The 18,849-nt window shown below is 43.5% G+C and overlaps 1 protein-coding gene across 1 annotated transcript in view; it reads left to right on the top strand.

The window, feature by feature from the left end:
• Positions 1-18,221, top strand: part of LOC143320700 (uncharacterized) — a 45,128-nt gene extending 26,907 nt beyond the window's left edge. Inside the window, exons 3-4 of the mRNA XM_076730557.1 lie at positions 16,407-16,449; positions 17,981-18,221. Of these exons, the coding sequence (XP_076586672.1) occupies positions 16,407-16,449; positions 17,981-18,221 (284 nt within the window). The remainder of the gene's footprint in view (positions 1-16,406; positions 16,450-17,980) is intronic.
• The last annotated feature ends 628 nt before the right edge of the window (positions 18,222-18,849 follow it).

The raw sequence follows: 18,849 nt of genomic DNA, 5'->3' as shown, positions 1-18,849 counted from the left end.
ATTTTGCCCATTTTCATTTCAGGAGTCACCTCCAAACCCTAATTAACAGGCAAAGCCATCAAATCAAACTTTACCAATCCCAAAGGTGCCGTCGGCAGGCAACTGGCACAGACGTTCCCAATGCCACTCTCTCCTGCCACTTTTTCATCCACTGTTAACTCACTCACCAGTGTGCCAATGCTTGTGTGGGTTGGGAGGTGCACAGGGGCCAGAGTTCAGTGGGAATGACAAGTGCTGCTACCATGATGAAGGGCAAAGATCTGGAGACATCAAACCCTCCACAGGCTAATCATTCATGTGTGCTTTTTGTCTGTGTGTGTTGCTAATTTAGAGTGCGGCTGTCTGCATTTGTGCATTCTTGCACTTAGTGTTTGTGGCTGTGCGTTCAAGTGATCCTGTATGCATGTGCACACGTCAGAGGCGACAAGCGAGCGTTAGGTGTCAGTTGAGGTTAGGGACTGTGGAATATGGAGAGCAGTAGAGTGGTGCTCTGTGTGACACCGGTCCTGTAGACAAGGGTTAAGCAGGGAATAGGGAATAGTCCTGAGGTAATAGCATGGGGGCGGAGGGTTGATGAAGGGTGAACAAAGGTTATGCAGTGTTTCACAGACACGACACCCTGATATGCTTTGTTGGCTCATTTGATAGGAGCATGTGAGTGAAGGAGTGTGCCCTCGAGGGAAATTTAATAGCAGTCAACATCAGCCTTTACGCTATGAAAGTAAAAAATAGGGTAAATATACAAGGCTGTGAGAGCGGAATAATTCAACAGTGAACTGGCGTAGCTCAGGATGTGTAAGTGTATCTCTTGCCCTCTTAAGCCAAAAGGACCTAGCTGTTGGTAGGCTTTATTTCAGTTATCATTCAGCCTGTGTCTAAATGTGAAAGCCTTGGTGTACACATAGTAAGGGCACTCGTCATTAAGCTGGAAGACTGCAGGGTCTCTCCTCATTGTCTCATCCACTCTCCTTTCTTCTGTTAGATTCATATCTGATATTTAGCCACAGAGTCACATTATGCTCTCTTTTCCTCCAAGTCTAGACAGAAACCAAAGGCCGTGTCTACCTTACACTACAGACCACAGAGGTGACTTATTCCCTTGTGTGAAGCACTATTCTGAAAACCAGACAGGAGCTGATGGGCTCTGAACTTCAAATTCGGTGTTAGGGGCCCAATGGCATCTCGAAAAGGGTAGCAGGCGAACACTTGACCTTCCATTAATTGTCTCCCCTGCATAACCACTTGTTAATTACTGGAAGATCCAAAATGGCTTCCAAAGCTAGTTTGTAAAAGGTCACTTACCACTGGGTAATGAACAGTCTCAGCGGCTCTTAAGTTTGCTGCTCTAGTAGACCGTCACAGGCTAAAGATGTATGATGTTGTAATGTAGACGCTGCCTTTGAGTAAGAGGAGGTGGAGGATGGTGCTTCAACTTTCAAGATTCTTTGACCATTGTGAGGATTGTCTGCCAGCTAAAGTCAGAGTCATTGGGTTGAATATAAATTCCCGGCAGGCAGCCATTTCAGCATTCATGCCAAATACCACGGTGCTAAAGTGAAATGAATGTAAGCCTATGGACGTGCGCGATGCCAATTAATAACCTTGTGGTTCATAACTTAACCCACACACACACACACACACACACACACACACACACACACACACACACACACTGCTCCCTCACCTCATTAGCCTCTGTCCCCATTCTCTTTATCTTTTCCACCTAGTCTGCATAAGGAGAATATATACATTCTTTGTAGTGACAGTGTAATCAGGCAGGGTCATCTTCCTGCCTCTTCCACGCAGTATAACGATAAGGACTTGTGTTATTTTAAAGAACCTGTTCAAAGAGAGGAGCGATAATACAGCGATAAAGTGATTAAACAGAAAGGGTTTTATATGATGCACATTAACAGTTTTGTCCCTTTTCATGTCTCAGGAATGATTACCATTAAGTATCTCTCCTGCTCTTTATTGCAGCTTATGAAAGCTCAGCTAACTGGCAGCTCAGCAACTGGAGGTGAACTTTCGAGGCTTCTTTATGTATTTCAGATTATTCTTAAATGTTTTCCCAGAGTTGTTTTTATAGTCAGCCCTTTTGTTTTGCATGTGGACAGAACTTTCTTTTCTTGTCCTGACTTTTTTGCGGGTCTATTAGTCGCACGACTATTGCACGGTGATATTACAATTTAAATTACAGTATGAACCTCGGCACAAAGGTCTGATCCCATATTGTGCTAACTCCCCACCTGGTTCATCTCATACCTGTTTGGCTTTGTATCAGGGTTGTACGCAGATGCCTTGCATCACCACACATTTGATTGTTGGTTAGGAAAATGTGCTGGCTTCAACCTTGCAGGGGTCTGTAACCTTTCAGAGGGGTAAACATCAGAGGTATGCAATCCCGGCTGATGTTTAGTGGTATATTCTCACCTCTTTCATTTTTTCCCTCTCCTTCTCTACCCCTTTTTTAATAGCTCCTGGTATTGTCTTGGTCCTTGCTGACAACAAAGGGGATAAATGCAATGCCTACTGTAAGTCCCTGTGGTTAGGCCTTGGACATGACACATGTCAGCCTATGATAAATTGGCTGTATGTCTGTTCAATTTCAAATGCAAAGCTCTAGAGAGAGAGGGAGAGAGAAAGAGACTGAGAGAGAAAGAGAAAAGAACATGATGGAGAATGGAGTGTGAGAGAGAGAGAGATGCCGGCATATTTCTGGCACAGGGAGAGAAGGATGCCTCAGATGCTGGATGTTAGTGTGTGGGGTACAGATAAGGCATTGCGCAACTTTGAGAGCGGGATGCCCACGTCCCGGGGTTTGGGAGGTGAAATCTTGGCAGCAGGACAGGTGCTAGACAGTGGAGGGGGGTAGGGGGTAAAGAGAGACAAGGCATGAAAGATGAGAGAGCTCTTTTCACAATGCTGATGAATCACTTTTTGCTGATGTATCCACAAGCAGTACTAACAAATTTGTGTTACCGAGCTCTGCCGACTTTGCTTCTGTACATAGCGGGCTAAATGTTCATTTCTTTATTTCTGCCCTTTGCTGTTGTGATGAGGCACAAACGGTAAACTGTGGGACATAGTGATTTGAAAGTGAAACGACAGGGTAAAAAAAAAAGAAAAAAAAAAAAAGTATGCGGTGCTTCCAGGAGATGCCTGGCTAATAATCTGCCTGTGCTAATCAGTGCAGCTGGGCTGGGAGAGTTGGCGCTCTGACACCAGGCAGCCACGCAGAGTGTTGGGGAAGAGGCAAGGATGCGAGCCAAATCCAGCTTGTATCTCCCAAGCGGAGCTTCACAGGAGGGGGGAGGGGTGGGGGTGCTGGGTGAAGAGAGAGGAGAAAGCGGCTTCTATACCTTGGGATGCCTGCCTGCTTGATGCCTCCATGGGAAAAGAGGAAAGGATGGCACTTTTCCTTAACAATTGGCCTGCGAGGTGACAAAGCCGATATTATGGTAATGTCAATCTAATCACAGAGAGAGATATCTCCTGGAAATCCTTGGCAGAGGAGTGGCCTCGCGAATATCTCAGGGTCTCCCAGTGTGTGCCCCCCTCCTGTGCCCCCCACAGGCCTCCCTCACTTTAAAGACAATCTCTTTCTCTGTATAGGATGGCACATTTCTCCCATTGCAGCAGTGGATCTGGAATGGTGTGATGCATTGCGAAAATAGCATGTTTTTTTTATTAGCACAGTGAGTTGATTTCCCTCGGTGGTTAAGGCAACCTGGCAACTTGGCACTGTTCTCTATGTAGTTCTTTATGACTACCCCCTTGAAACAGCTCATTTTAGTCATCTCTCTGTTTCTCAGTCTTTTCTTTCTCTCCCAAACATTCATCAGATTTGACTGCTGCTTTCCCCAGCAATCTCGATGCTCCATAATATGTAGCATGAGACTCCCCACCGGTACATGTCGTTTTGACCTTTAAATGTCATTTACAGGTGTGTTGAGGCAGCTCGCTGCTAATGCACAAATTTGATGAGTTTATCTACCCCTGAATCCAAGAGGCCTGTGAGGAGGGACACTGGTGGGTGTGCTGACATCCTGGCTAAACTGACCCTGCAAGGATGCCAAAAGAAATCTTGAAATTATAAATGTCTGCTGACCACTTAAAGAAAGGCAGAGGGAAGGGGAGTGGGACAAAAGGGGAACAGAAAAAGGTCCAAGGCATGCAAGACCCTGACTGTGCTGAGCCAGGAACTGTTTTTTTCGCTGTGATCTATCCACGGCTGAACTCTCTGACACCTCATCTGCCGTGCTGACGAGACGTCGCCGTGCCTTAATTGAAGTGGGTTTGTCTCATCCCTGCTCTCCCATGATCCTCTTCTCTATGGGTCAGTGAGAGGTGGGGGGAACCCCCTTGAGTACACGGCATTGGTGGGATTGCTATTTGCCTCCTACCGCCCCACTGAGAGGATGTTAGATTGAAGTTATTTTATGCTTGGCTTAACTCTCTCTTCCACTCTTCTGCATCGTATCTCCTGCTCTCTTCTCTTCCTCCCTCTTTTTTTCTCTACCCTATTGCTCCCCCGATCCCACCATTCTTAAAACCTCTCATGCAGCAAGAAGGGAGGAAGGCATCCGTTACAGTGTGAAACTACTGTGATTTTATGGAGGTCCTGCAGTTGAATAGGTATACTTTTCCCAGTGGAGCTCAAATCTGTTTGAAATGGCTCTCATCTTTTTTTGTGTCTCAAAATGCATTGAATGTTTTTTCAGAATGGGGAAGGATCTGAGGGTGTGGAAAAAGACCTTCTCCTGGTGACTTTGTTGAGAACAAGTTTAGGAGAGTCACTAAACACCACAGTGCCTACCTACCAACAGCCTGTTGTATAGTTGTGGCTCAGGAGGTATCGCCGGCCGTCCACTTATCAGCAGGTCGATGGTTGTATCCCCGGCACCGCCAGTCTGTATGTTGAAGCGTCCTTGGGCAAGATACTGAACCCGAAATTGCTCCCAATGGCTGCACCATCAGTGTGTGAATATGTGTGTGAATGAATGGGCATAGAATCATCGTGGGGTGCTTTGGATAGGATATCGCTTCTGATGAGCAGGTTGGCGCCTTGCATGGTAACCTCTGCTCTCAGTTTATGAGTGTTTGGGTGAATGGGTGAATGTTAACGTGTTAGAATGTGCTTTGAGTGGTCAGTGGACTAGAAAAGAGCTATATAGATGCAGTCAATCTACCATTTAGTGTCAGAATTGTGGCATCTGTAATGTTACAGGATTGTTCCAGTTGTTAGTCACGCATAGAGTTGCAGTTACTTCCACACTTAAGAGTTTTAGCTGTTAACACTGTAGAGTAAGTAATAGCACATTGAAGAACGAAGTTTATGCGTCTGTGTGGTAACATGTGTGAGAGCGTAGCTCTTGATGTTTGTGCACCTATGTATGTGTTCAGGAGTCAAGCCTGTTTGAAGCTCTAAGTGTTGTGCGCATTAGGGTGATGAGGGTAATGATGTGCGAGGCAGTTGTATTTTGCACTAGGGCGACCCTGCGGCTCACACCCCATTCCCAGCCCAATGTGTTTCTGATTCTCGCCATCCCTCATCACCAGTCAGCTTCTTCTGACAGCAACAACATATATATGAAGTATCCCACAAGCATGTGCACATGCACATACATTCAGACCCATATATACTGTACACTGTATCTTTACTTACTTACTTACAACAGAATGTGCACACACAGTCACGTCTAAGTGCACATATTTGTAGCCACATCAAGATATGCGTACACACACGTTTGATTTTTTTTCTTCTTCTTAGCTATACGATTTAATGATCTTTCCACCCAGCCACCTCTTTTTTTTCTCACATGCAAGCGTAGAGCAATATTCAACCTCATTCCAAGGGTGAAATGGTAAGGTCATTGCATAAATAGAAGTCAACCTTGATTCACCATTTCGAGATGCAAACATGTGGGTAGACTCACATTCACCCATATAGACGTACTCCCAAAAACCTGCCAGAAACATGCCTCTGCATATTGATTCCTCTGTTGTCAATGCGATTAGAAAGATGTCTGACATTCCCTGTATTCCCCACCTCGACCACTGTGGAGGTCTGGCTGGGGCACAAAGGCAAATATATGACAAAACCCTCTTCAGCACTGCTTACCTTTATGGTTCACTGCTATAATTGGCCTTGGGTGAACATACCCGCTCGACACTGGCAGTAATGTATTTGAGAAGATATTGAAAAAGCTGATGAGGGAGACACAAGATGTGTTGTAGAATACAAAAGTTAATAATGGTGGGGATTTTGACGAATGGATCTCTAAATGTATACTGATATCGGTCTAAATTGCATTCTTTTGCTCACAGTTTTTTGTGTTTTTAATTTATACATTCTCTCATTGACTATGCAAGGTGCTTGTGCCATAGAAGAGAATAGTTCACTTTGTGTGGAGGATAATGCATGCAGAACGAGTGCTGTTGTGCTGTGTATATATAAATGTCCATGGAGATAGTTCAGACAGTACTATGAAACCCTCCACTACTGTCATCACACAGGCACAGAATGTGTCTAAAAGAGTCATGGACTCAACACTCATACAATGTGCTTTTGAGTACATACATATCATTTTATTGCTGCATATATCACCCCCACACTGAGACATCTGAAAAGAGAGCATGATCTATACCAAAACATTAATCATCATTCATTGTATGTTAATAAATTCAGAATTTCTCCATTTACCATGCGGACGTCCACGCGTGCTGGAAATGCAACCTTTCCAGAGCTCATAAATCACACACACTGAGTCATCTGACAAAGTACCCCAAACACAGGCTGAGGCGCTGCGATCCCTAGGGCACAAACACACACCATCTAATGTGGCGGAATCAGAGCGAGGACCGGAGCTTTCTGACGCCTCTTGCTTGCTGCCAACCCCTACCAACACGGAGCGTTCGCCGCAACCTGGGAAAATAACAGGCAGAATCAGAGGGGCTTGTGGGATGCCCCTCTCTGTCTTTGTCTCTCTTGCTTGTTTCCCTCCGTCTTTTCCTCACTGCCCCTAGGGGTTGAGGCCATGTACAAACAACAACACTTACACCCAGAGGGTTGGTTGGTGTTGCATACAAGAGGGACCACCTGACTTTTCCTTATTAGACATAGTTCACCATTGTAACTTTAAAAAGAGAGGGACTGTGAATAATGTTACTTGCAGCACTTTAAGTTGCCTGCTTGTGTGAAAATTATGCAGTCTTGGTACCATTTTTAAAATGCTTCACTGAAAAGAAAACAAAAGAAAACAAAAAGCATTTGACTAGGAGTGCTCGAGAGGTAGCAGCTCTCACCAGAGTATCAATGTTACACTGTGAAACTTTATTTATAGTAGCTGTTTGTCGAGCACTTGCTTTATGCAGCAGAACTGTAATGTTTGTCAGCCATAATCCTGAAACCAAACTAAACTGAAACAATGCATCTCTGCCTTAAACATTGCAGATAACCCATTTTTGTAGTTCTCTTCAAGCAAAGATTTTAATAAAAGCATTTTAGATTATTTTATTCAGTCTGTACTTTGCTCTCTTCCATTCATCGTGAATTGCTGTAATCTTGTGGTTCAGAGAGATTAACAAATTAAGAGGGAAATCTGAGCAGAAACAATGGTTTCTCCTCGCTATGCCACAGCACAGATGAAGAGAAACAGATTTATCTGCTATCAACTTCAGAGGCCCAGTAATAATGGGTGCTATTCAGGTGTAAGGCTGTTATTTGTGCACCTACATGACAGATTAAATTATTTTTAGCCTCCAGGGAAAGAATCTCCATTGTGTCTCCCTTTACACAGAATAATCATGTCTCTTTACCTTTTTAGGAAAGTGGTCACATGATCAATGTGCTGTATACACGTGCTTTATGCTTCAGATTAAAAGATTATAGGCTTTGTGGTGAAGAAAAAGACACAAACAGCAGCCGAATGAAGACCATGATGTTGTCAAGAAGGGTTCGAGTCGGTGCTGCAGAAGTGTTGTATACATTATAGAGGAGACCCTCTGTAGTGCGATTAGGAAGATAATGTCATCACATGTTAATGACCGGAGTGTTTGCAGTGTGCAAAATGAGTGCCCTCTGATATGCAAAGCACTTCTGCTGAGAGTGTAGGATTGTCTGTATGTATGGAAATCCAGTGAAAATAGAGACGCTAGTCTGTGCAGTATAGAACAGACAGCATTATTTATCCCCTTTTCTCCTTTTCTCTCATTTTCCTCCTTTTTACCCCCCTTTGGGTCTCTGGATACTTTCCCATCTCTCCTCTGTTGCCCGGGCCCATCCTTGGCTCCCTGGAGACTGGAGGACGAGTGGTTATTTCTGACTCTGGAAGATGGTCGTGACTAATTGATTCGACATCTGATGGAACGTGTGTAACGTCTCTTTTCCCCCACTGCTCGAGCCTTGCCACTTGCTCAGATGAGCAGCAACCATTAATGCATTGTGCATATATTTATGTACTATACAGCTGTGTTTGATATGAGAAATGTGTTTATGCCAGCACTGTCTGTGTTCCTCTGTAAACCCCACATAGTGTTGTCCCTGGTAATCTAAATTATTACTGGACTGTTTGATGTTATCCTTAGAGAAAAGAAATTCTGTATACCAGTGCATTCCCATTGGTCTCATAACAATGGATTATATGGCTAACACTCAAAATACTCCCACTTATGTATCTGTTAGATCGCTTTGTATTGTTTTTACATGTTTTTGAGATGTTGCACCACATAAACACAATTGATCCCAAAGGTGCTTTACTGTAGGAATGCATCTAATTCACCTATTGAAGTTTAGTCTTCTCTCTTTTTCTCTGTCTCTTCTCTCCCCACTATCTTGCTCTCCTCTGGTCCTCTATCTTTGTCTTTGTGGTTTGGTTTTGGGTAGAGTCCAGAGACCTAATGAGGCGGTTCTGATGGGCCCACAGGTCTTGAAGCTGCAGCAGGCCGCTGTTGATGCCCACTCTAAAGTACCTAATTGATCTAATCATTTAGCCGATTGGTCAAAGTAATCAGTCTCTGGTGGGCACGCATGGGAGGGACAATGACAAGTGTTTAGCGGCTGCAGGCCGGTTTGCTGTCTCTAACTACAGTAGGCTGAAAGTAGCTAGGGTTGTTTGTGACTGTGTACACGCATAGATGCCTGTTTATGTACATTACATGGGCCCACCTCCCAGGAGTGTCAGTCTGCTCAAATGCCTTAGTGAATCCAAAGTTTATGGTTGTTTCACTCAAAGTTTTTATTTATGAAATACATTTTTGATGAAATCTTGATACTTATGCTGCTTGACTATGAAATTCTCATTCACTCTCACATGGAGTAGTTAATGTTTTGAATGTAATTTAGATTAACGTTATAAAGTATATTTCAAAGAAGTACCCTTTATTTACTTTTTTAAAGGTCTAAAAAGCAAGGTGCAATGGAGCTCTCTTTATGAGGAAGACACATTCAGTATATCGTCTTGATGTGGAGAAGGCCACCAGGGAATGATCAAGTGTGCATCCCATCGACCTGCATCTTCTTCCCCATTACCCTGACATTTCATCCCCACATTTAATTCCAGGCCTTTCTAAAGAGCAGGTAATAGTGCAGAGGGGTACAGGGACCCAGAATTAAGCAGTTTTACACCGAAGGGTAATTTGGTGTGATAAATGTGCCGTCGCTGGTAACTAATAATACATATTTTAAGTAGCAGCGGCGCGGCTCTGCGGCCCAGTAAAGGTAGCATCATTATTAATGTGGGAGTCGCTGCGTGTTTTAGTCAGGGTTACGGCACCAAGGTCAGAGCTACGTTTCACTGAATTAAAAGCCATTTTGAGCTATGGCACTCCTAATCAACTCGGACCTAAAGGTGCATAGCTCAGTTATAATGAGGCACCAATGAATTTAAATAAACAGCAAGATCTAGTGATTTATAAAGGCAATGTGCTATCCTTATAGCTCGTTAGCCATGACGGATACTCTTTATTCTCTGGGCCTCTTTACCCACAGGACCCTGAGCTTTTAACCAAGTAATGTCTGCTTCCATTGTCAGTGGATACGCATTCGGAGCAGGACACTTATCCCCGTCATTATGAAAAGTGGAGACACAATACAAGAGTAATGGTAATGTATGCCATCCAAATAGGTGATTTTTCTCCTCCCCTCCCTCCGTTTTTCGCCGATGTAAAAACTACCCCAGAGTTTTAGGCCCATGAATTCATCATCATATTTTCACAAAGGGTTTTTCATATATCCTGAAAGGAAGCATAATCCTTGATAGTGGAAATGTTTTGCATTTAAAGGGGTACTTTTGGTTGGGGAATTGATGGTGATGTTTGGGGGGGCTGTTGAGAAAGGAAAGTTCTAGTTTTTAGAGTGATCACTTATATGAATTATAATATTTTTATGACAGAAAAGACTCAGTGGCTTATTTCAACTACTTTACTTTGAAATAATAAAAACTTCTGCAGTCAATGTGCCACCATTAATATGCTGATTAGGAACTTTCTAGAATAATGATGTTTGACACTCAGACTCTCCACCCGCCACATTTTAGGAATTAATTCTTAAGTAGTCCTCTGTCTGTTAGCAAGTAACTTTTTCCCCTGTATTTTTTTTTCTTTTCCAATATTGATTTGGCCTGTTGCAACGACAGGTATTGCTCATGGTTTTGCATTTCTTAATCTTACGACCCTGGGAGGATAGTTAGTACGTCAGCTGGAGCCAGTTGAGGCAGTGAGGCGTGCACACGTTGCCGCCTCTGGCCGCCCCCCTGCCGCTCCTGTTGGGGCATGCCAGGGCATTAGCCACTTCATCAGGTTCTTTGTTGCCTGCCTTTCTTTTGTGTTGCCCTTGAAGGACGTTGCAGGCAAAGCAATGGCTACAGCCTCCTCTTTACATCTTGATACAGCTTATTCAGGGGACTTTTTGAGAAATCAGTGGCTCGGGACGGCACTTTTTTTCTCTCTCTCCAAGCCCCAGATTCGGGATGTGTTTCCCTCAATGATTCCAGCTAGTGCAGCTCCCCTCATGCTAACAATGACCGGTTTTATCACAGCACGTTTTATGGCATCTATTTAATTAAAGAGAGACCTCGTATTAAAAGATTAGTTTCAGTATGAGAACTACAACACGGTAAATGCTGCTATTCTACCGCTGAGAGAGTAATCGTGTCACTTGTGCATGAACAGGTACCGTATCCTGATCTGCACACTTCTCTTAGTATGTGGCAATACCTTAGGCTACTCTGAATTTAAATTGACATTAAATATTTTCATTTTCCAAAGGACAAAAGTGTTGACTCACCTCCAAAATACACTTGTTTGATTTCCCATGTGAACATAGTACACAGTGACACCCATAGCTTTCACCATTCAGAGGCTCACTCACTCAGCCTCTCACTGTGCTCCGCATTTCAGAGTAATTTTCACTCCTGACACCACGGCTCTGCCTACCTGCCAATTTCTGTCTCGGTTCCTGAATGGGTGATTTGTAAAGCCATGTTCACCTCAACACTCAGAAGATTTACTCAGGAGTGAGCTTGCCAGGTGTTTGAGCTGTCAGTTTGCTCTGTGTTCACAAACTTGCCGAAGGGGAAGTAATAGCCGTACTCTGTGAGCTGACTCAGCCAACTGAGTTGCTATTCGAGTAAGAGTAGAATGCATGTGGTCGTTACTATTGATCTGTGACTAGCAACAACAAAAGCTGGTATTATTTCATGAAGCTGTTTTATGTTTGTGGGAAGCTGGTTTCCTGTACTACGTGTTTTTCTGAAAAAACATTACTTCATTAAATTGCTGGCATCTTTAAATGTCACGTGACCGGCTGAAAAAGAATCTGTGCGATGCATGTCTGTTCCTTTAGTACCTGTATATCTGCTGCCGTCTCCTCAACTTATGTTTTCGATTTGGCTTCACGTCTTCCAGCTTTTTCTTTTCCCGGTTACACTCCCTCCCTCCTCTCACCACGGTTTATAAACAAGCTGTAGTTGTTTTCGGGGCTGGAGGTCGTTGATTTGTCTGCCTCTCCCCGTAGGTCATTGAGGTCACCATGGCCCCGGAAGCATCAAGCTTCGAAAATGAGAAGCCCTGCTTGGCTCTCCCGCTGGCGACCAGGAGCACCCCTTGCCCGCGCCCGCCCTGATGATTAATGCCACCCCCGTCCAGCCACAAACCTTTCTGCCTCAGATAATGCCAGGCAGCAAGCGCGGCTGACACTTTTAATGTATAATTAAGTAGAAAAAGTCAGCACTGGCTATGCAAATTTTTTAAAATGATAAATGACGCTGTACAGCAGCAGGGATTGATTTGGTGTAAATGAAACTAATTAAGGAAATGTCAAACATAATTAATAAAACAGGTTTAAGCTGCAAAACATTGTCAATTGAATGAATGAGGAGGCATTGGCTCCCATTGTTCAGGCTTTATTTAGGTCTTGTGTTTAGCTTGTTCCCTGCTCCAGAATGCTCTCTCCCCTCCTCACTCCCTCCACCACCAATTCCCTGAGAGGGGGAAAATAAATTTGCTTGTCTCTCCGCTGACTGTAGAAATTAATTGCTGAAATCTTGTCCCATCCAAGTGTTACATTCACACGCAGGACATTAACATAACTAATTTGAAAGAGCTCAAATGACTGCATAATGGAGCTCCGTCACCATGCATGACAGTCGCTGGTCATACCAAATTAGCTTGGTTTTATAATTGAAAATTTCCCCCCCCTTTCTAATTTTTACAACATTTGCCTCCTTTTTCTTCATCTACTTTTTTCTCTTTTTCCTCACTCCTCTTCCTTCCATGTATCTTTCCTTTACGTTCTATTTTCTTGATAAGAACAAAGGTTTTATAATTTACAAAAAGAGTGCTTGACCTATAATTAGAGGAGTGAGAAGAGAGGAGGGGGAGTGCCAAGTTGTGGCGGCAGAGTCAGATCCTTAGTCCTGGTAATGATGCTGGAGACCTTGTGGCCCCCAGGGAGGCAGAAGAATAATGGGATGGGCTATTTTTATGGGGGAGAAAAGCAATGGGCCACCAGCCGCTGGGATGCTGGTGCCTGGGTATGGTGCAGAGCAGCAGGGGCTAGCAGGGGGCTAGTGGGGGGCAAAGGAGGGTGAACACTCAACCTGCCACACCGCCAGCTCTCAGCCCTGCCCATCAGTTCTGTACGTCAGCCTGATGCACCACTGTCGGCCTCTGTGCCCCCGCACCAGCCGCTGCCCTTGCCGCAGAGAGAGAGAGCTGGGTGGGTGGATGAGTGGGTAGGAGGGGGCGAGAAACATCTGCCACTCTGAGGATAGTGGAGGACTCAAAGATACAAAGTGAGGGGGTATCACAGTGAAGTGATGCGTCTGGACTCTCAGATAAATACACATGGTCATGTATAAACTACAAAGACCTGCATCAAATAATACTTGACTTAAACATTGCTTTCCTAACTTTACAAATGACTTTCCATAGGAAAGGCAGATACACAGTCAGCATCTCCAGGACAGGCTTGCATACCTTGCATTGCATTAGTGAGGTGTCTCTTACATTTGTTGAGGCCAGCTGTGTTTTAGCAGAATACTTTGAGTGCGCTGGAGATGCACGACGCAGTATGTGCATGTAGATGTAAACATAGACTTGAATAGAACAGATCGGTCCATAGATTGACCACATTGCTACTAATACTCAGTCCAGGTATTCGGGTCAGTATGGAAGAGATATCAGCATCAGATCACTGCATCCCTAGCGCTCAGAAAGATTAGATTTACCAAATACTCAACTTTGGCCATCTATGATAAAGTTTGCAGCAGTCAACTGGGGTTTTATATCCCACCCATTTTGCACTTTTGTAATGTAAAACTAAAAAACATCTAAAACTGGAAATACTAAAGTGCTATTTATTATTTTGTACTGTTTGACCCAGGCCCGGTGCTAACACAGATATCGTTAATGTGTCTGAGTGCAGAGTATTGCAGCAGACCTACGGCTGCCAATATTTTCATGTTTTGGTTCGACACACTCTAAGCACCGCTATTTATCATACTCCCACATAACAATTCTCAGGAGTTACAGGAGCAAAAGAAAACAAAAACAAGAAAACAAAAAGTAGAAGAACAAAAGAAAACAAAAAATACAAAACAAGAAAATAAAACTCTGGAACAGTCACAGTCTTTATTCCCACTGCATTTTCATTCTCATATTTATTTCATTATTCCAGTGAGGATTCTTATGCTTGTAAAAGTAAACTTAAATCCTGGACTCCTGCACTGTCTCTGTATTCTTTATGCATGACAGTAATAGCTCTACAGCAACCATAGCCCCACAGTCAGCCACAGAGCTGCGATGCTTTTTGCAGCAATGCTCTGTGGTCTGCTGATGTATTTAAGGAGTGTTTAAAAGCATGGTCCATTAATGGATATCCTTTCATTAAAGTATTTTTGTGTCCTTATTATTTCTGTGACCAGAGAAACTGTACATAGACTGGTAATTAGCAGTAGTTCATAATGAGTGTAGTCGGTCCAGTGAGCTGTATGTTCAGAGCTGAGCTCAAGGATATAATTTCATGTGAATCATTACCATATGCATTTCTCCAGGAGCACCCGCGTATTAGATGTGGTGTTTCTTTCCGGTGCCCAAGCTGGAGCTGAAGTAGCAGTCTCCAGTGTTTATTGCTTGGTCTTGTTCTGTAGTAAAGAAAATCAAAGCTGACTACATTGTATTGTACATACTGTACTTCATGCATGCTTTGCTACGACATGCACAGCCAAAACGTTCTGCATGTTCTCTTCTGCATGGTATTAAGAACAATTAGAAGTTGGAGTACCACACTGTACACACGTACGGTATACCAATTACATATATAGTGACTGATTAGCAGGAATGCCTGTGTCTTCAGTACACCCCTCAGTATATGCTGAAGTAAATGCGCCCATAGTTAGAAATAGAGTATGTGGCGTGTTGAGATTAGAAAAGTGGGTAAAACTAAAGAAATAAATACATAAACTAAATTAGAAGGGCACAGGGAGAGCTTAGACATCCACATGACAAACAAAACATAACCTCCTGCCAGGGGTGATAAATAGAAACACAAGCATAGCATGCGTGCTAAAATTGCTTGATTTAAGAGTGTGTCGTTGAGGAACACTCCTGTTTGAAATTACGACAGGTCATGTTTAATGGAGGAGCTCACAGCAGCAGAAATTTGTTGACACTGGTGTGATGGTTGCAGGGACAGCTGACAAAAGCCCTTTGTTTTCACCAGCTTTCTTTAGTTTTCATATATGAATGTTGCATTTGTATTTCAAAGTTAGTTAATTGGCCTCAAAAGAACGTAATGTGTACGAATTGCCAGAAGTGCACTGCCAACATCAGCAGTACCAAATTCATAGTACGACCATATACTACGAACATGTTGTTGCCTTCTTATTCCCGTGATAATAGCAGCATCTAGTATAAATCCCTCGAAACGTGAACTACTTCTCATAAAAAACGTTGACCTGTTTTTTTCCCCCAAAGTTTCCAAGTGGTATTTCACCTTTCATGTTATTTCCTTTCACACGTTGTGCGACAACTCTTTCATACAACCCAACCCTCAGAATGCCAAGGGTCACGAGTCAAACATATGCAGCACGGATTACAATTTATTACCCCACATTTGCCTGATAATTTTTCTCTTTTGACAAGCTTAGGTAAATCATATAGCCTACTCTATAATGTATGAGGGCTCGGCTAGCTTGATGAGTAAAGTCCGTTGCTATTGGCTGTTACCCCTGTGGTGTTTGAGTTCCCATAAGACCAATAAGGCTTGTCTGTGTTCCAACATGACTGGAGTCACTGCAGGAACAGGTAGAGGTCCAGGTATTTATAGAAACCATATGCAAATGGATCAGTGCCATGTTGGATTGTTAGAGCAGAGAGGTGACAGTTAAATACATGTACATAGAAGCAGAAATATATAGGCTTCTCCCTCTCCTTGAGACAAGTCTAATCAGTTAGGATGGCCTCCTCTCCTCATTTCATTTGAATATATTCATCTTGGACTCAGACTAAGGAAGTGTCTCTCTCCTCCCATGTATATTATTCCTTCCCGCTGAAGGCTCATTATTTTACAGCAGGGTGTGTGAGAGGTGGCCCCAGTCTCTGAACTCTCTGTCGAGGCTGTATTAATCAAACTTCACACAGCAGGGAAGGGTCCACCCACTGACACGGCACCGCTCACTCTACACTTGAGGACAAAAGGAAAAACACACAACCTAAGCTGTTACTGTGAGACATCTACAGCTTTTGAAGATTACCACTTTTTAATTATTTTCACATCAGTAACCGCACAGCTTTTCAAAGATCGTCTCAAAGGGTAGACCATGCTTACAAAGTGTTTTATGGCATTGCTCATCCATTTCAGCGAACGTGTCTCAACATTGTCCTCCTCTTTCTTTTCTCCACAGTGGACAACAAGATCTTTGCATGGGGCAATGGCACCAGTGGACAGTAAGTGAATTTCAGAAGTTAAAGGGTCCAAACGACCATGTGAACAGTGCTTATTCCCTCATTTTTTGGTATTATAGCACTGTTCACGCTTTCGTTGCTCTCATTCTGACAGTGTTTGAACGATACAGTAAGAAGGTGTAGCAATACATTAGGGGACGACTCAGGTGTCCAAAAAGTTCAACTATCCTTGGTTAGTTTTGTTCTGGCCAAAGTCATTCAAATGCCTTGTTGTCTTCTGACAGTATGCTGTATATTACACTGCAGAAAGACACTTTGACAGACAAACAGACAGACATAGTTATACACAAAGATAAGTTGTTTTCCTCCTGATGACCTTCCTTGTTAAAACTTCTCCAGCCAGGAGCCAGTCTGGCTGTAATGACATCTAAGGGCCTGGGGGCTGCAGTGATTCAGTGGCCCTCAAGTACTCAAACAGCAGCACAGCAGACCTCAGAGAAATACATAAAAGAAACAAAGGCATCAATTCTCACTCTCTCATCATCTCCCATTGTCCCTTATTCTCCTTCTCTTGCTCTCCATCTTTCTGTCTGTCTCGTTCTCTCTCTTCTCTCATGATGCTTTGACCCCTCTAAGCAGGTCGAGGCTTTCTAGTGGGGATCTTATAGTTGGAGGAGCCTATAGTTGGCGCTCCACAACACCCACTTGCAGAGCAAAGGGTGAGCATCTCCGTTATACAACTGGCACTCTGATATCTGAAAACTCCTCAGCTCTCCTGTGTGTCTCACTGGAGGCGAGAGAGGAGAAGAGTACGAGAGAGCTGTGTAAATTTAAACTGGCAAACTTTCTGATGGAAATAGCAGTGACCCCAGAGTGGTCTTGTCTTGAGTTGAAGCATTGTTGTAATCAATACAGACTCTCGTGGGGATGGCGGGCGAGGACCTTTCGTTCCCCGTTTGTGGAAATAATGGAGAAGACTGTTTGTTATTTTTCCCAGACATGCCGCAAACTAGCAGATATGGCCGGGGCATTGCAGGTTATGACGCTGGCTCAGGGAAACAAATACAAAGAGGAGCATTTTATCAAGAAGCAAACAGCAGAGCTCTGTTTGAAGCTGCTGGGAGCTCACAGGTCACAGGGGTGCTGGGGCTGCGTTTGACCAGCTCATCTTGAAAAGGGGTCTTGGATGTTCTTTGTTCACTCACACTAGGGACATTGAGACAGAAACACAACTCTAAGCCAAGGCCTATGTAAAGTCATTTGTACAGCTACAAATTGAGTTAGGTTCAGTTATTATTTCTTCCCCAGGAACGTAAAACTGACCTCGCTGAAATATGCCTGTTAGACACACTCTATATGTGACTCTTGTCTGCACGCAGGAAATATATCAGAAAGACAACAACACGATACTGCTACTGCAATGTATACCAGCAAATGATACTAACAACAACTCATATTACTCTTAATAAGAATAACTTTTACTAGTTTGTCAATCTGAATGGTTAATAAGTTTTTTTTATTTTATTTTATTAATTTAAACAACAGAAGTGTGTTTTCTGTCTGCTTTTTCTAGGCTGGGTGACGGACAGAGGGCAGTCAGGGACCGGCCAGTCGAGGTTAAGTTGCCACAGGAAGTCAGAATTAAAGGAAGTGATGCAGATGTGGGCGACATCAATATCGTCGGTGTGGCCTGCGGAAGCAGACACTCCTTCATATGGACTGACACTGGGCAGGCCTACAGTTTTGGCAACAACTTTTACGCCCAGCTAGGCTATGACTTCCAGAGGGCTGACTTCAAAGAGCACCAGGTATGAGGACACTAATGCATTGAAAGTGATGACCAAATCAAAGCTGAATACATGATGAATGCTGGCACCTCCTGAAACCCTGAAACACTTTGAGTTTGCATTAACTCCCTCCTTTCATTCCGTACAAGCATGACACACACAAACAACACAAAGCTCACAAAAACGTGCACTCATCACATTAAAACCAATATGATTTTCTAATGTCCCCTTAAAACATCTACATAATCTCTACAGTATAATATCATTAATTTTTAATTCATTGTTGTGCGCGTGAAAGAGTGAGAGAGAGACTGAGGGAATGATGGAGGCAGGCATGTGTGATGGATACCTCAAGGGCCTGGATGGCTCTTTGCTGGTTGTCTCTCTCTATCTCTGTCCTTACATGGCTTACCATACAGTAGCATGCTGCTGAACCATACAAATCCTAAATTAAGTGCTGTGGAATTGAAATTGGCTCTCTTGTGAAGTGTTCCACTTGCATTGGAGCTTAATTTTGCCTACTCATATCATTTGATTCAGTCCCTCAGTCCCTCTTTTGCTCGCTGCAGCCCATCACTCCCTCTTCCTTCTCATGCAAAATAAGCCCATTTACCGCAGTGTGACAGTGTCTAGGTGAATGATTGCCACTCAACAC

Source organism: Chaetodon auriga, chromosome 5 (assembly GCF_051107435.1).
Source record: "Chaetodon auriga isolate fChaAug3 chromosome 5, fChaAug3.hap1, whole genome shotgun sequence".
NCBI classification, from domain to species: domain Eukaryota; kingdom Metazoa; phylum Chordata; class Actinopteri; order Chaetodontiformes; family Chaetodontidae; genus Chaetodon; species Chaetodon auriga.
The sequence above is the reverse complement of the archived record's forward strand: the minus strand, read 5'-3'. Positions and strand labels throughout refer to the sequence as shown.